The sequence below is a fragment of the Chlamydotis macqueenii genome, chromosome 9, assembly GCF_036417535.1.
Source record: "Chlamydotis macqueenii isolate bChlMac1 chromosome 9, bChlMac1.mat, whole genome shotgun sequence".
NCBI lineage: Eukaryota > Metazoa > Chordata > Aves > Otidiformes > Otididae > Chlamydotis > Chlamydotis macqueenii.
The window spans coordinates 26,470,376-26,487,074 of record NC_141564.1 but is presented as its reverse complement, the minus strand read 5'-3'; the positions used below and the strand labels follow the sequence as shown (position 1 = coordinate 26,487,074).

Sequence of the window (16,699 nt, the reverse complement as noted above, 5' to 3'; positions counted from 1 at the left end):
GAAGCACTAACAATGACAGTAAAAAAGGCTGCTGCGATAGTCCCTGTGAACGAAATGCAACGTAGTTCACCGCTGTTTCTCTGCTTAGCTGTCCCAACTGCAACCCTAGGGTTCTGCCAAAGCAGGAACAAGAAACAACAAAGTGCCACGACCATCAGCCAAAGACCCAGACCCATAACAAAGAGACGCCTCTGCCGCGCCCGCTGACATCCCACTGCCGACACCCCTGAGCACAAGCGCGAATCCCATTCACAGCGGGCAGCAGTCGCAGATGAACTTACGGCCAAACCGCCGGCAGGCGCGGAGCTGCTGCTTCCTGCAAGCGCTCATTGCGGAGCCAGGTCAGTTGGCCAGCGATGCACCTGCTTGTTCAGTCATCCCTTTATCCAGGCCCCATCATACAAGCGCTCGTATGTGCATAAATTGCACGAGCAGCGTGATCCCGCTGTTATCGGTATCGGTGCTGGCAAGCTAAAGGAGTCACCAGCCTGAGGAAGGGGGAGGTCAGGCACTCTGCCGTCTTCCACCATCCAAGCACGTGAATATATTCACGCCTACAAAACACTGCATCCAAAGTCTGCGCTTGCGCCGTGTCAGAGCCCCCCGTGGGCAGGGGCACCCTGGGAGCCCAGCCGTGACCCCAAACGCACCGCTGCACCACCACCAAAGCGGCCAAACCTGAACGCGAGGGACACCGCGCCGCACTCGCTGCTTCTCGCCCTTTAACCGCCTCCACCAGAGAAAAGTAGCACGGCTAAGTGAAGAGGATTAACAGAGACTTGGCAGTTGCTATTTCACCTGGCTAAGGGAAAGGGACTACAAAACTACCTCAACTGGAACTTCACCATCAGCTGAGCACTTCGGTATGAAATGTGTTCATCTACACATGCACAGGCATTTACATGAGGTTCAAAAATTAAACCTGATCCTTTTCTTCTAGGACTGTTCCAAAAACTCCCTTCAAATAAGCCAGCTCTTGTAAATTATTAAGTGGGGACATATCCATTACCTTCTGCCTCTCAGAAAGCAGATGGAGTAACACCCGGCCTCCTTTACCCAACCACATGCATCAAAGCTTAATGACGAGTTTTGTGTAACCAAAATAAAAACACAGCACCTGGAACCCTGGCATACCAACTCCAACACAGGAGGCCCTTCCCCGAGAGGATATACAAATAACTGACTTTTTCTTAAAATAGTCTCAGTTTCTCACACAATAGCTGTGTCTATCTCCAGTACCTTTCCCTACAAAAATATTTACCAAATAAACGTATCAATGGTAAACACAAAGAAAAAAAAGTTAGTATATATCATCTCCCAGCATTGCTATTAAATTTTTTTACATGCTTTCTAGTGGGCAAAATAATATTTCAAAATATGATCCATGACTTTTGACGGCTTTATTTTAGATTAGTTTGTTTGCTGGATTTAAAACTATAGAGAGAATAATCTTCTTAGCAAACGTCTTCTGATCTGCCCAGTGATGACAAGCCAGCTCTTTGCTAAATGTATTTTGTCATTTTTTTCCTTTAAAAGCACATAAATAGCTCAATATTATTAATGATGAGCAAAATACAACAATAAACTTTATCTACCCTGATTTCTCCTTCTCTCTAAAGCATTTACTCTACATCCACTTAGAGGCTTAGACTAATTACCACTTTCCATCCAGCACCGACTTAAATAAAACAAAATTGGACACTATAAACTACAACTTACTGAAGAAAGTTATTCAAGTCATCTTCTTTTTTTGTACCATCCTCCTACAACTCTTGGAAAGACTTATCTTTCTCATCCAACGCTGTTTGATCGGAATTTTATACATTATTTGCATGTGTGTTATACTATTTATAAGTGCTATTGAAAAAAAACAAAAAAACAAAAAAAAAAAACAAAACCAGAAACTCTTTTCCATAGAAAGCTATGCCACAGAAAATGACCAACAGATGAAAAAGTCAAGGCAAATTTATTTAAAGGCAAATACATTTGTAATAATTTAAGATCACACACAAGTGCAGTTTGTCTGTATCATAGGAGCCATATCTCACATACAATCCACATGTTTTCATGGAGAAATGTACTCTCAAGCCAATACAAAAATACCAAGTTTTCCTCTTAAATATTCAGAAATATATATACATGCACATTTTTCATACTAATAATGTCCACATAAATATTGGATGTCACTTACCAATCATAAGGATAAAGTTACCCGATTTTTCTATAAGCACTTCCAGAAATTCTATGAGCTCTTCCTACAGTAACTCCAAACTCCAAAATCCTTACCTTTTTCTGGACTTAAATTTTTGTATACTTCAAGGTCTGCCATTAAATTTGTAAGTATACATGCATTATTGGCAAGCAGAATGGAAATCCTCCCTGCAGGAAAGCCTCAATTTAATCTTCATGTCTCCAGAGCTAAAGCATTTGGAAAGCAATCCTTAGAAGTACAGGAGACCATTGCCAGCACCGCTCTTCACGAGGATAGACGAAATCTTCGTGATCCATAACACAAACATAAAAACCCCACAAATCCAGAGACAGTACTAGGCAACTTTCTTAATAATCGAGAAGCACAGCCCGAGAGGGAAGCTGAAGCATCTGCTCTGTGCTGCTGCCGCGGGAACGCTGGAGCAGCGACTACTTTTGGTATGAGACGTGCGTGCATAGCACAGCGACCAAAACACTCCCGGCATCGAGCGTGTGTAACGCCTGGGAAGAAGATCTCTACAGGCAAGCACGAGGAAATCCTGCCGGCACCCAGGGATGCCGGTCAGGAACTGATTATCATACTTCAGTTAAAGACCGGGAGTGACGCAGGCTGAATGCAGAAGAGAAAAACCATCCTCACTCCAGAGTAACTCCCAGCGTCTGCAGCCACGGGATTCTGCGAGGCGGAAGGAGAGCAGCGCTGCGGACCACACTCCTCCTCCCCCAGGTTTGGTGCCCCTTCCCCTTTTCTCCATCGCTAACTTGAAGGGGAACAGCCATTCCGCAGAATCAGGCCAGTTAGAGCAGAGCATGCAAATGGTTTTGGCCGTGCATCACCGAGCATTTGATTTCGTAAGAAGAAGTGGTCTCCTGCGACATGCTGAGCTCTAACTCTCCCGGTAGCTATTAAAAAATTACCACGCTACTGGCTCAACACCGTGCTTGCTTAAGCCAACTCAACGCTATGGGAATCAGTAGGTTTACAGTCAGCGTGGAACAGCAGAAACACTCAAACTTGCACAAATTGCACTTGCTTATCACAGAGCCCAAGGGCGGACAGTGCCGGAAAGCATGGCAAGAGTAAAGCAGACTCCATGTATAACGCTTAGCATCTTTGATTTATCACATTTTCTAATTGTTTCACGACTCAGCTGGCTTTTACACAGTCACCTTTACATTGGCGCACCAAAGGAACCCCCAACTGCATTCTCCAAGACTGTGACAGCAATAAAAGAGGACAGGATTGGTCCAGCGCATGCTAGGAAAAAGTTACAGATAGACAGTGTGACTGGGAGGATGAGGAAAAAAATAAATAAAAAGGAAATACATTATTATTATTAATTATGAGGAGCTATACACAAGCATCTTTAACACCAAAGCTGCCCTTTAGGAAAGCTTGTCCAATCATTAAATGCCTTCCTTATTATTTTGTCTTCAAAATAAAGTTAATTTTAAAACCAGAAGCGCTTAAATAATATACGGCTTCAGAAATTACAGCATGCTCTATGGCTTAGCAAGAATATTACAGCAAATAAATAAAAACTTCACATAATTCAGGTGACATGGCAAACGGTATGAAAATACTCATAGGCTTATTTAACTTCAAAAAAAAAACCCCAAAACCACCATAACAACTCCTCACTGACAAGCCAGGTTTTGCATCCAATCCCTAGCCCTGTCAGTCAGATCTGAAGCTGCTGTGCCCTTGAAGACACGCTGCACTGGAGTTCGACTGTCTGCAAAGGGAAAAGCCAAAAAAGGAACTACTTCGCTTTATACCATCTGACAGCGCAGCTCCAGCGTACTTACGCAGGGCTCCAGTAACCCGCACATCCTCCCAGTGTGTTTCATTTCCAGGTACACCCCCTGTTCCCAGCGGGACCACAACGCTCGTGCCGGGAACGCTCTGCCCAGCCACAGCGCGCAAAGTTCGAAGTCTCAGAGGCGGTGGGGACAAGCAAGCTTTCCGAATATCAGGTTGCTGTTCTGTGACCTGTATCTGACTGACACCGACGACCGCCCTGAGACAGCGGTACGTACTTCCAGCAGCCACCATTGTTTCACAGGGATCACACAATCCCAAGATAAGGCTTGGCAGGAAAGGTAACAGACTCACTTGTATGCCAGTTTTTCCTACCCATGTTTTCTGCCCCGTAAGCTCTTCCTTGAGACACCTTTGCCAGTGTCTTGCATGCATAAAAGTCTGTTTTTTTCAACTTTTTAAGTTGGTTTCAAGAAGCATGTGAACCATCCTCCAAGCCTCATCTCACCGATAGCTTTTGACAGTCTCAACTACAAAAGCACTGAAGTCTATTAAAAAGATGTTCATCCACTCAAAACTCGTCTCCTCTTTCCCAGTCTTCTTAATCTGCTGTTCAAAACCAAGTTCTGTCATTAAACTACGGAAATTATTTGGAGATAAGACAGCCAGTACCTCCACGTACAAAGCAGACAGTGTCACAGCATTATCCCTGTCATTTCATTAAAAAAAAAAAAAAAAGAGGATTTAAAGCTTTCTTGTAATATCTGCAATCTGTAATTCTTCATTCCATGCACATAGTTACAGATAGGTTTTAATTTAAACTGCACTGTAGTTCACCTCACATCTTATGGCTGAGATGAGGAAAATGTGGTCTGTTTTGTGCCAAAAGCAACGCGAGAGGGACAAAATGGTCTGGCTTGTCTTGGGGTACAATTGCCAAACTAATGCCAATGTTTTTAGCTCCCTGCAAGGAAAGACAGGTTAAACCTCCTCTCCCCAGGCAGCTCAAGACTGCTGGGCTACACAACCGCTAAACACTCCCTTGACAAGCACGGCAGATGCCTGCATGCCGTGTAAACCCAAACCAGGAATTCCAGGGTAAAAATCCCACCGTGTGCTTGCTGCGATGGGTCAGACGTGACGGAGAGAGGCCCTGTACCCACCCGAGCTCCCGCAGAGCTCCCTGCGAGAGTCGGCAGCCCCACGCGTGGCAGGGCTGAGTGGCTGCGGTCCAAGGACGCTGCCAGCAAACCGGCTGCGGTGCAGCCCTGCCCGTGCCCCGAGACACGGGACATCACCTTCCCAGCTTCCCTCCCCACAGCCGGGCAGCACCTGAACCTGCCCCACCGCACCAGGCAGCTGCCGCAGCCCCATTCACAACTGAAGGAAATTTATTACCAAAAGCTGTTGTCAAAAATGGAAGCCAGATTTCTGAACACCAGAAAACATACCTCACAAGGCTCAGATTACTGGACAGAGACACAACAGTGCTAATTCTACTTCCAATAAATGAGAATATGATTTAACTAATAGTTTTGAAGTTACAGCATCAGAAGAATATTAATTTTCTGGCACATCTGTTTATTCTTTTTCACTGTCAAAATAGCTGGAAACTGGTACAAAGACTAATTCTGCTAAAGAGTAAGAGAAGCTAATTAGAGAACTTTTACCTCTTAAATAGATAATGAAATAAGAAGATAACAACATCATCTTATTCATCATCCAAATTTAATCTTAGACCCAAACTGTAATACAACCTCCTCATGAAAAGCCAGCTAGTAATGAATAAAACTTTGTATTAGCTGCAGGAAAAACTTGTCATTTTTTTATCAGATTAAAGCTTTTATGACCTGTGCTCATTTGTCATTAATGAAGACACAGTTCTTTGGAAAGCTGACAAATATACAAAGATGGAGGGAGGAAGACCCTTGGCATTAAAGGCTCGACCGCCTGGTACACCGGCTGGAGACAGAGCCCACCAGGAAACTCCTCCTTTCACCACAGGACGCATCTGGTGATAGACACAGGGTTCTTCACAAAGCACAAAGAGGCAGTTTCTTCAGGCATTTTAGGCACTTCTTAGATGTATATGAACTTTAATAAAAAAAATTATTTAATGCCCGACTGGTATATACATTTTCAGTCGTGTCAGTTGTCTCAAGGAATGAACTGTGGATATTTCACAACATAAATCAGAATATAAAACAAAATATAAATTACTGTGCTATTAACTTGTCCTGCTTTCCCAAGCATCATTATAAAACTTAAATTGAAGCTGACTATTAAGATGTAAGCCGGAATTCCGTGTTCCATGTCTGGCATCTTTACCCTGCAGCCTGAAGCACTGGGCTCGCATGAGGCTTCAGCAGAGCTAATTATAAAGCACTGCCCATCAGCAAACATCAAGCCTAACGTATACATGCAATTCAGCAATGATTTAACGTTGTTCCCCCAAAATTCTTGTGCTCTAATAACCAAAATGGACTATTTTACTGTATAAAAAGTAAAACATAATGCATTTTATGTTCCAACTCATTGAGCACAAAAGTTCAAGATCACTGAAGCAAAAAAAAAAAAATCCTACAAGAACCTGCACAAAAGCTCAGCTTCTCAGCCTGAAATTAATGGAAAAACACTGCGATAACACCTGCCGTAAGCAATCTCTCAGGAAGCTGCCCAGAACTGGTTGTGTAACAGTAGATGTTCATCTAATAAAGGTGGTGCACAATTGCATCCATTGCATTTTGGAAATCTTTGAGATGATCTCCCAAAATAAGCAACTGCCTTGGACTAACTCTCTCTCTCCTCTCCTCAGCTTGGCATGGATATAAGTAGATGTCCTGGTTCTGGCTAGGATAGAGTTACTATTCACCTGAGCTGGGTGGAGAACTGGGGCTGGTGGCCCCCCTGGCTGGGGCACCCAGCTGGGATAATTAACTAATTAACTAACAGCTGGGGTTAATTTACCCAAATTAGCCAAAGGGCTATTCCATCCCATCTGACATCATGCTGGGTGTATCAGTGAGGAGGGTGCTGAGGGGAGCCTCCTGCTACTTGGAAGAAACTGGGTGTGGAGATTTGTTGTAAGCCATTATACTATACTTGTATTCCATCACTGTTTTGTTTTCTTCTGTTATTGCTGATAAATTTACTTTTTGTCCAATCTCAAAAAAATAAAGAGGAGAAGATGTGAAGCAGCTGAGCAGGGGCAGAGAGAGGGAGGCGCGAGCCTCATGGGCCTTGCAGGCCTCACCCTCTGGCCTCCCGCCCGGCAGCCGACTGGGCCCGACTCAGCCCGGCCCGGCTGCAAGAAGTGGAGAGGAGAGGAGAAGTGAATAAGATGTAAAAAGGATCCTGAGAGGCGTCTGCCAGCCTGTTGTGAGGAACAGCTGCAGACGCCAAGGTCAGTGAAGAAGGAGGAGGAGGAGTAACGCAGCTCCTGGCCAAGATTCCTCTGCAGCTCATGGTGAAGACCATGGTGGAGCGGGTTGCCCCCTGCAGCCCATGGAGGTCCACGGAGGGGCAGAGATCCACCTGCAGCCCGTGGAGGACCCCATGCCGGAGCAGGTGGAGGCCTGAAGGAGGCTGTGGCCCATGGAGGGCCCGCTGGGACAGCTGTTCTAGAGAGACTGCACCTCGTGGAAGAGATGATCCACACCGGAGCAGTTTCACGGAGGACTGTGGCCCGTGGGAGGGACCGCACGCTGGAGCAGAGGAGGAATGTGAGGAGTTCTTCCCCCGATGATGACACAGCGGCATAAAACAATGCGTGATGAACTGACCGCGACCCCCATTCCCTCTTCCCGCCGTGCTGCTCAAGGGGGGAAGGTGGTAGAGATAACGTTAAGCCCAGGAAGAGGGAGGGGTGGGGGGAGGTTATCTTGTTCCCTGTCTCATTGTTCTGCTAATTTTAGAAATAAATGAACATTTTTCCCCAAGTCGAGTCTGTTTTGCCTGTAACGGTAACTTTAAGGATTTCTCCCTGTCCCTATCTCAAACCTTGAGCTGTTTTTCTTATATCATCTCCCCCGTTCTCTGGGAGGGTGGGGGGAGTGAGAGAGAGACTGCGCAGTCTGGTCCCGATCGGGGCTGAACTACCACAGTAGGCGATTTGGAAGAATCTTTTGAAGGATGAGCTGGACACTCCTGAAACCAGAAATTAAGAGCACACATAGGAATCCAGATCAGTATTTCCCCCGCAAGTTCTCTGGTGGCTGGGACAGACAGCTCACTGCACGCTGTCAGACAGCAGAACAATTACTGCGAAATTATACATCTGGCTAATGGTCTTTCAAAGGTGAAGCAGTCAAGGAACAAAGCTGCTCCATCCGTTCCAGGCTGAACCTGGCAAGGCTGCACGACTGTTTCCCTTCAAGCAGGTTTACACCAACTAACACAAACCTTGGAGTTAATACCCACAGATGCTCAAAAACATGAGTGACTTCCAAAAAAACTTTGGAAAAAACTTATTAGATGTGAAGTTCATAAACGTAACGATCTAGGTGCAACTTCTGGCTGGGGAAGTACTTACATTGCTGATCAGCAGGTGCTGGGCGCGTGTGCTACAGGAAGGGATATTCTTTTTTTCTCCCTCCTTTATTCTTTCAGCCCCAAACCTCTGCTAGCGAAGTAGATGGATGTTTGGTCTGTCAACACAGCCATTCCTACATTGTTATCGCCAGCAAACAAACAAAATACGATCCACATTTGCAGCCTGAAAACCCTAAGAAAATTTTTTAAATCCTTTTCCAAGCCTAGAGGCTTGCTGTATTTTGTATCTTGGCACTGTTTGCAACAGGAAGGAAAAGAAAGTGGGTTCATCAAGTCCTCAAGGCTACTCTGAACACTAGCATTGCTTATCTGCTCTATTCTACAGAAACTGCTCAAGGAGCTTAAACTCAGATCTGTCTGCAGTTTGTTATTCTCTGTGTGCATACGCAGTGCTGTTTCTCGCTGTTACTGAAGAAAACTGACATTTTTGCTTCTAGGCAGATAAGAGTCCCTTGAGTACAAGACACAGCAGCAAACTCCACTTCTGTAACCAAAAATTTCAGACATAAACAGATAAGAATTTTAATATCCTGCAAATGCAGCTATTAGCAGCTTTTCCTAATAAAATTATGAGACATCCTTAGGCAATTTTGATGCGTATAGTAGCTCAGTATTACACATATCAATGTTCAGTCACTACTCAAAGACAACTTGTTAAAGCCCTGTGGAAAGGCACACAGTTGTGTATCAATACGTTTTCTTGCCTGACAATGTGCAAGTGTCTCAAAGCATCACCATAATGTGGTAGAGAGCAGCCTGATCCGTGTACAGCAGCGTTTTCCAGAATGGAATGGAAACACTGCTGTTCGTATTTGCTGCTCACTGCACACAGGAATTGAGTTGGGACCCCCTAAATAGTTCTCCAGCTTTCTATTCACATGAGCCAATATCTTGCTTGCTACTAATTACATTTACAACTTCATAGCAACAGCACAGATAGGATGCTTTGAAAGATTTTCCAGAACTTACCAATCTCCACCTTGAAGTACCTTAGTTTTAACTGTGCTTGGAGACATTTTTCAATTTGCTCTTGTGCCAACTTCCCCCGTCAGTTCAAATAAGCTTTTTCTTCCCCTGCGCTTTCCCTTCACAATGCTTTTATAGTCAGCAGTCACATCCCCTCTCAATCTTTGATTTTCCAAGCTAAACAAACCAGACCCATCTTGTCTCCACTTCTGTAGTCCTTCGCTCTGCCTGTTCTCAAGCTCCCCTTGCTCGAACACTGCTGACCAGAACTGCATTAGGCTGCGCCTCACAGCACTAACACCTTCAACTTACTCCACAACACTCGAAATTGCACCTGCCTTCAACTAATGCACCACACGAGGAAGATGCTGTCCTGCTGTTGCCGTATCTCATATGTTTGTCCTCCACCACGTCCTCACTTGCAGCTGACGGCCTCTCACACTGGAGCAGCAGCATTCACTGCTTATCTTCCAGCTGAGATTCTTCGACATTCACGGAGAGGCAATACAGACTCCAACAGGTTATACATGCAATGCTGCAGTCTCTTCTGCTGCTTCTGCTCCAAGTCTGTTGTTTGGTTTTTTTTTTCCCCCCAAAACAAGATGTTTAATCTACTCCAAATAAACATGGAGCTTCAGCATTCTCATTTATGCAGTCCACAGGATTTTCTTGCACTTAAACACCTCAGGTAGAGGTGAACAAATGGAATACCATCTCTTCAGGTTCTTAAAGTACAACAGGTCCCAGGAGGGTATGAAGGAAACACCAGAGCTGAACACAGTTGAGGAGCAAAGTTTATATTGTGTTCCCCTGTAGACTCTTCCAGTCCTGAAGTCTCTATGGAGAAAGATGTTCCTCTGCTTTTGGAAGAACACCAGCTGATGCAGTGGGCTATTTTTGTCTGGCTGGCTTGCACCTGAGGTGTAACAGCTCTTCCAGATCACAGGTTCAGTTACAGATAATAACCATAGCACCATAATGTGACCTTCCAGGTGAGCCCGATACACTGAGCTAGGCCACCGCTCTGAACAAAAGAGGGCAGTTTAGACAATGTGAGCAAAACTGAGTTAACCTGACATCCTACCAACAGCAGTCAAGTCCTCATTGACACACGTCTGGAAAGGGGTGGAGAGGCCAGAACATAAAATTAGAAATTAAGAGAGAAAATTAATTACAATTATGGAAATGCAATTTAAACAAAAGGGTTTTATTTCTGAGAGAACTTAAGAAGAAAACTCAATTGGCATAAGTAACTAAGAAGATAAATACGAACAGCTACTTTCAGAACTGCTGAGACAAAATCAGCTGTTTGCTAAACACATCACAGCTTCTTTCTGTTTAATGATTACAGAATATTAGCATTCATAAATGTAGAAAAATAAGCTAATCAAGAGCTCTGTGTGCTTGGTCTCTGAAGAGCCATGCTCTCAATGTCAGCATATGAAACTATAATAGTAATAACTACCAAAAAATCATGAAAACACTGCGCAAATTAGAGTTAACAAACACTAGAGCTGGACACATACAACCCAAACACTGAAATGTCAGCGAATCACAAGGGGCTGAATCTCAGTACCTTCCCTGCTAACAGACAGTACCCTTCCCACGTAGAGTTCACAGATTTTCTTTCCTAATTTCCCAATGGTATAAAAAAAAAGTTTTAAACAAGTACAATTTCCTTATCTCTGCTGGAGAAAATATGGTCTCAGACACAGGTAAGCCCCAATTTAGTTGTTTGGCATTCACTTAGTCATGCAAAGACCAAAGTTCGCTGCTCAGTCCCACTCGGTCTCTCAGAGAGGCAGGCAGGATGGGTCAATCTTAACCATAAAGCTGCCATCAGGAACGGGGATAAGCACGCAGCCCGCTCACCCCCACGCATCCCACTGCCCTGTCAGGACCTACAGGATCAGAAGGCTCACTGACAAAAAGGAAATCCTTAAAAAGCTCCATCAACCCTTTTATCTATATCAGCACAGTCCCACAGGAAACTAACTTCTCTCAAGCGTCAGGAGCAACATGCCAATTCCTGGGGCATGCACACATCTCCTTACGTCATGCTGTTGGGAACTGCCACCTCTGTCACCATCCCGCGGGGACTTCAGCTCCCTCCGTATACTCAGAGCAAAAGTAACTGCCACTGCAGTGTCTTGCTTAGGTTGAAGCGATAAATGGGAAGCCCTGAAGGATTCTGTCAGGGAAAAATAATTAATCCTGTCTGGTCATGAGTGAAAGACAAATTAAGCCATAGAATCTTTCTGGTCTAGGATTCCTCTTAATTATGTCTTCTACTTTAGACAATGATCACTTTGCAGACTCATCACTCAATAGCTGTTCATGGATTACTGGACTTCGTGCTAATGGATCATTATCCAGCCTTCGCGCCATTAGCAGGACAAAGACATCGTGCTGCTCCACGTTAAAATACCACCTCAAGTCACAGGGTATGGACCAGACTTTCACTTGACCTGGAATAGCAAAACTGCAAATATGCCTGCAAAGCGTAGCTGCTCCAGTTACACACTCATGCTGGAGAGCGGACTGTTGCCAGGAGGGAATCGTGATTAACAGGCAGGTACCAAAACACCGCAAGAGTGCTCAGACTCAGCGAAGGGGGACCTGGGTGAAGACATCTGGGAGACAACTCTCTCCTTCCACAAAGTTAGAGAGAATTCAGAAGGAATGCAGCCCCACCAAAATCAGTAGGACCACACAAGCAGCCTGATAAGTCCCAGTTTCATCTGAGAGGCACAACACTTGTCCTAGAGGTGACAGGTTCACCAGCGACAGATTTGTGAACCACCTTCCCTGTAAAGCATGTCCCAAATGTAGCACACAGATGAACTTATGTGACAATGCTGCTGTCAGACTGACTTACAGAAAAGTTATCAACGTTCTTCCAGTGTCTGAGATAGAACTAGCAGTGCCTAAAGGCAAGAAAAAAGCAGTACAGGGAAATGGTGTTACCCGTGAATAGGCTTTTGTTAAGAAGATGCACGAACTGACCAATGATTAATTCTCCCTCTAAACCATTGGCTTCATCGATGGTGACATAACCACAGCCACAAAAATGCAGACAGTTTGGTTTACAGTGGGTTACACTGTAGTTCTGTGAGCTGCAAACTTCCCCAGCTTCCTGACAAACAGTGAAAATGGAGATGTAGGCTCTCGGGGGGGAGGTGGAATATTACCTTTGCTTTTGAAAAAGATGAGTATTTCTATCTTTGATTTATAGGCATTCCATGTTGCTGTCATTAATAGTGCCATAAATCTGCCAAAGTGACAGTTTTTAATCACTGACCTCAAAGAGAATAAGGAATACAAAATGTGGGCCTCTCAAACAGCATTAGAAGTCGCTCCCCCAGCGGGACACGTAGGGTCCAGCCGTCTTATTAGACCAAACCTGCAGGAGCCTGCTCCAGGCGGGGCCAGCTCCTGAATCCTGCTGGTCCCTCACCCACTGCAGGAGCACAGCCTGGGCTCAGCACCACTCCTCGCTCCATGCCCAAGGGCAAAGCTACCCAAAGGGAGAGAAACCCGTGCTGGGAACATATGTGCTCTTCAGTTGATATATCAAGTTTCAAGCATGCAAAAAAAGAGGTCCTGAAAAGGATGTATTTTACACCAAAGCACCTTCAGAGTATTTCCAACTTTGCCATTGGAACGATACTTCAGCAACTGAATGATCACAGCATGTAATCTGTAATGGCAAGAGACTGAGGTGCGAGGGGACTAGCTGGGGATCACTATTAGGCATCTATTTCGCACGAACATCCGATCAATACTTGGAAGCCAAGCCCTTCCCGACACTCTCAATTCCCGTGCGACCGGAGCACGAAGGATGCACACCTGCCGATTTCTAGAAATGCCTCCGGAGGGGATGTCGACCTGTGAGGCAGCGCCAGACGCCGTGAACGCAATTAATCCCTTCCACCCCAAACCGCGATCACCACCCCCGCCCGCAGCCGCTCTGCCGCAGCCGGCGTGCGCGCAGCGGGGACCGAGCACCAAGGGCGCCCCCTGGCGGCCCCGCCGGCAGCCAGCCGGTGTCCGCGGCCCCGCGGGACCCCCGCACCGCCCGGCCTCGGAGCGGCCAGCCCGGCCTCGGCCCCCGGCGTGAGCCGCCCGGCACAGGCGCGGCCAAGGGAGCCCCGGGCAGCGCCCGCCGCGAACCGGCCCCGAGAGGAGCGTTCCTGACACCACGCGCACGCCGCTCAGAGAGGTCAGTTGGAGGCGACAGGAGGGAACGCGAGAAGCCAGAAAGAGAAGAAAACCGGTGACTTACCGTGAAATACACCATTGTCCACCAAGAAGTGCCGGCAGTACTGCAGACAGCTTCTCTTATCCAGGCTCCAGTAACTCATTGTAAGGGGACTCTCCGCTCAGCATCAAAGACGGTGACCCTGCAAAGCGAGACAGCGTGTGGACAATTAGGAGTTCGCTGACAAGAAACCCATAGCTACTGCAAGCACTATGAGTATTTATTTGTGCCCTTTATCCAGAATAGTTCATAAACTTCGTACCCAGTATTCCAACAAACGTCGTCCTCCAGTCTCCAAGCACGCCCTTCTCCAAGAACCCACTGGCATGGGGCGCAGGGCGATCCCCCAGACCGAGCTAGCGGGGAACCATCAGCAGCGCTAACAACTAGCGAGTTCAAGGCTGCTGAAGCAAGCCCACCCCACCCGGCAGTCGCCGCACCCACAGTGGGTGCCTGTTGTTACAGCCAACCCCCGCAGCCCCCGCGGGCTGCTGCAGGGCCATGGAGATGATCAATTTAATCCATTTAATGATGCTGACCCGTATTTAACAACCTATAGACATATCAGACACCACCACCAAAGTACAAGTTCTCCCCAGTGAAGGTTTAAAAAAAAAAAAAAAGTGAATAAAGGTAATTACCTGCCGATTTTGAGAGCACAGAGTAGCACCAGGCAGACGCAGAGCCCCCTCAGCACTCCCCCACCCGGGACAGACGTTCACCCGTGGGAGCTCCAGATGAACGACAGGCGGGTTGGGCAGCACCCATTGAGTAGGTGCAGCTCCATCAGCCATGGGAAATCTGTGTCCCCTAGCCCCGAGGGATCCCAGCTTTGCACTGCGAAGAGGTGCTCTCAGCTCAGAGCGTCGATACTACCCTGTGCTGAAGCACGGGATACATTGTCAATCCACTTTACTGCCTTTCCAGCTTCCCCTGCCTCCATTACACAGCTGATCACCAACGGGACCAAACAGAAGGAGTGGCAGCAATCCGCTTCCCTGGAAATGTCACCAGCTGAGGACACCCCAGAGCACCTGGGATGCCCATGACTGCCTGAACCAAGCACCTTTATCAGCGGGCAGAAGCACACGTTGCTGCACAGGAGGAAGAGAGGGGATTTCCCTCTGAACCACCACACTCTTTTCAGAGGTAGGCTGCAGAGGACTTCCCAGGAGAACACAGCAGCCAGGCAGCAAGCCTTCCCTGCTCGCCTGCTGGGGCTGAGCCTCCCAGCACCATCATAGGACGAGCTTTGCCTCTAAACCAGCAGCATCAGAGACAAGCGCATCAGAGTACTCACGGGTAATTTGCCGCAGATGCCATCACCAATAAGCACTGGGAATGGAGAGCAGTCATTTTGGACACAGGCCCCAGAGCTCTGCTAGGCCAAGCTCCCAACCACCCTTTTTTCTTGGACCCAGCTAATAACATTTGTAAACCAGTTAAATGGAAACGCACAGCAAGTCAGCGCACAGCAAAGACCAGCCAAGTGAGGAGAACACCGAAGCCAAGTGCTGACAATGAGGTGAGAAACAGCCCCCCCTCAGCCCCGGGAGCGTTTCCATCACAGCCACTCCGCTGTTCCACTGCACACTCCAGGACAATGGGAATAACTGGAACGATTATTTGCAGAGACCTAAACAGTAAAAGTTAACTCATTCACAAGCTGGCGGTTGTAACTCCAGACAAGGCTGTATTTGTTTGAGGCATTTCATTGAATATCCAAAGAATTTCAGCCTTTTATTTTGCAAGTTGGACCTTACAAAAATCCATCCCACCCAGCAGGAGTTATTGTGCACAGTTATGGTTACAGCCAAACAAACCAGTAGTTCATACTGCTTTGGTACTTGCTGCTGGAAAAAAAAAAAAAAAAAAAACAACAAACACAAAAAACCCACCCATGGACTCCTTGATCTCCTGTTCTGACACCAAACCCTTTCACTGCATCCTTTTCCCGTTGCTATTTTACCAAGTTCAAGACTCTCATTTCAGCAACCCACATAGCCCTTCCTCTTACAAGCCTGCTTTCATCTCCCGTTTTATCTCGCTCCCACCTTCACTCTGGTCAGCCCAGCTGCTTTCTCACCCACACTTGGCACAAACAATGCCAACTGTCTTCATCCAAGCAAGCCACTAACTGGAGGCAAGGACACTGCCGTTCCAGCCTCCTCATAAAACCAACTTCCGAGTAACGGAGTACCGAATCCCCTCAAATGAAATACCACAGCGTGCTGTAAACGCCCAGACTGCAGCTCTACTGAGGAACACAGATCTATTTTGCTCAAGTGATTTCAAAACAAAAAGGAAAACAAGTAATCTTCAATCATAGCCAAAAGGACTCTTATTATCCTTAATGACCAGTCTAGCTACAACCATTTCCTGGGACCCTGTACTCAGCTATAAGGGAAAAGGAGAACCTGGAGAACTTCCCCCTGCCCCACGCATCGATGCGACGAATGCCATCTCCTGCAGGAGAAGCAGTTGGCACGGGGCTGAAGCCAATGGCTCGGTGAAAAAGCGTAAACTGATGTTTATGTTTACTTGCACTGCTGATAGACAAATACTAACCTGATATCTACGATATTTTCTGTTGCAGGTTTGTGAAGAGGCTGTGGGATGCAGACGTGGGATTTGCCTCTCCACTGCTGCCTCTGTGGAGAAGGGAGATGGTCTGAATGATCCACGGTGGGTGTGAGCCAAAACTGCCTGTTTCTGTTCTGCTCCATCTTAAACCTACCACAGTCTCCATTACAGCATGTGTTTTGGGTATGGCCCAGACATTATTTACACTAAAGGCATATTTTACTAAAATTTGGAACGCTAAGCAGTAATACCCATTACCTCTGCCAGACTTCATCTTCTACACTTCTTGGACTTTTGCCCTTGCCAGCCATGAGCTTTCATTCTAGCTTGCCACAACTGGGGCCACTCTTCCAGCGTTAATTAGT

The 16,699-nt window shown here is 46.5% G+C and overlaps 1 protein-coding gene across 4 annotated transcripts in view; it reads right to left on the bottom strand.

Annotated features, from left to right (window-relative positions):
- The window catches only part of PLCH1 (phospholipase C eta 1), a 66,027-nt gene extending 52,173 nt beyond the window's left edge, over positions 1-13,854 (bottom strand). For all 4 annotated transcript variants that reach the window (XM_086754355.1, XM_086754359.1, XM_086754357.1 and 1 more), the window contains exon 1: positions 13,776-13,854. In XM_086754355.1, the coding sequence (XP_086610481.1) occupies positions 13,776-13,854 (79 nt within the window). The remainder of the gene's footprint in view (positions 1-13,775) is intronic.
- Positions 13,855-16,699: the final 2,845 nt, after the last annotated feature.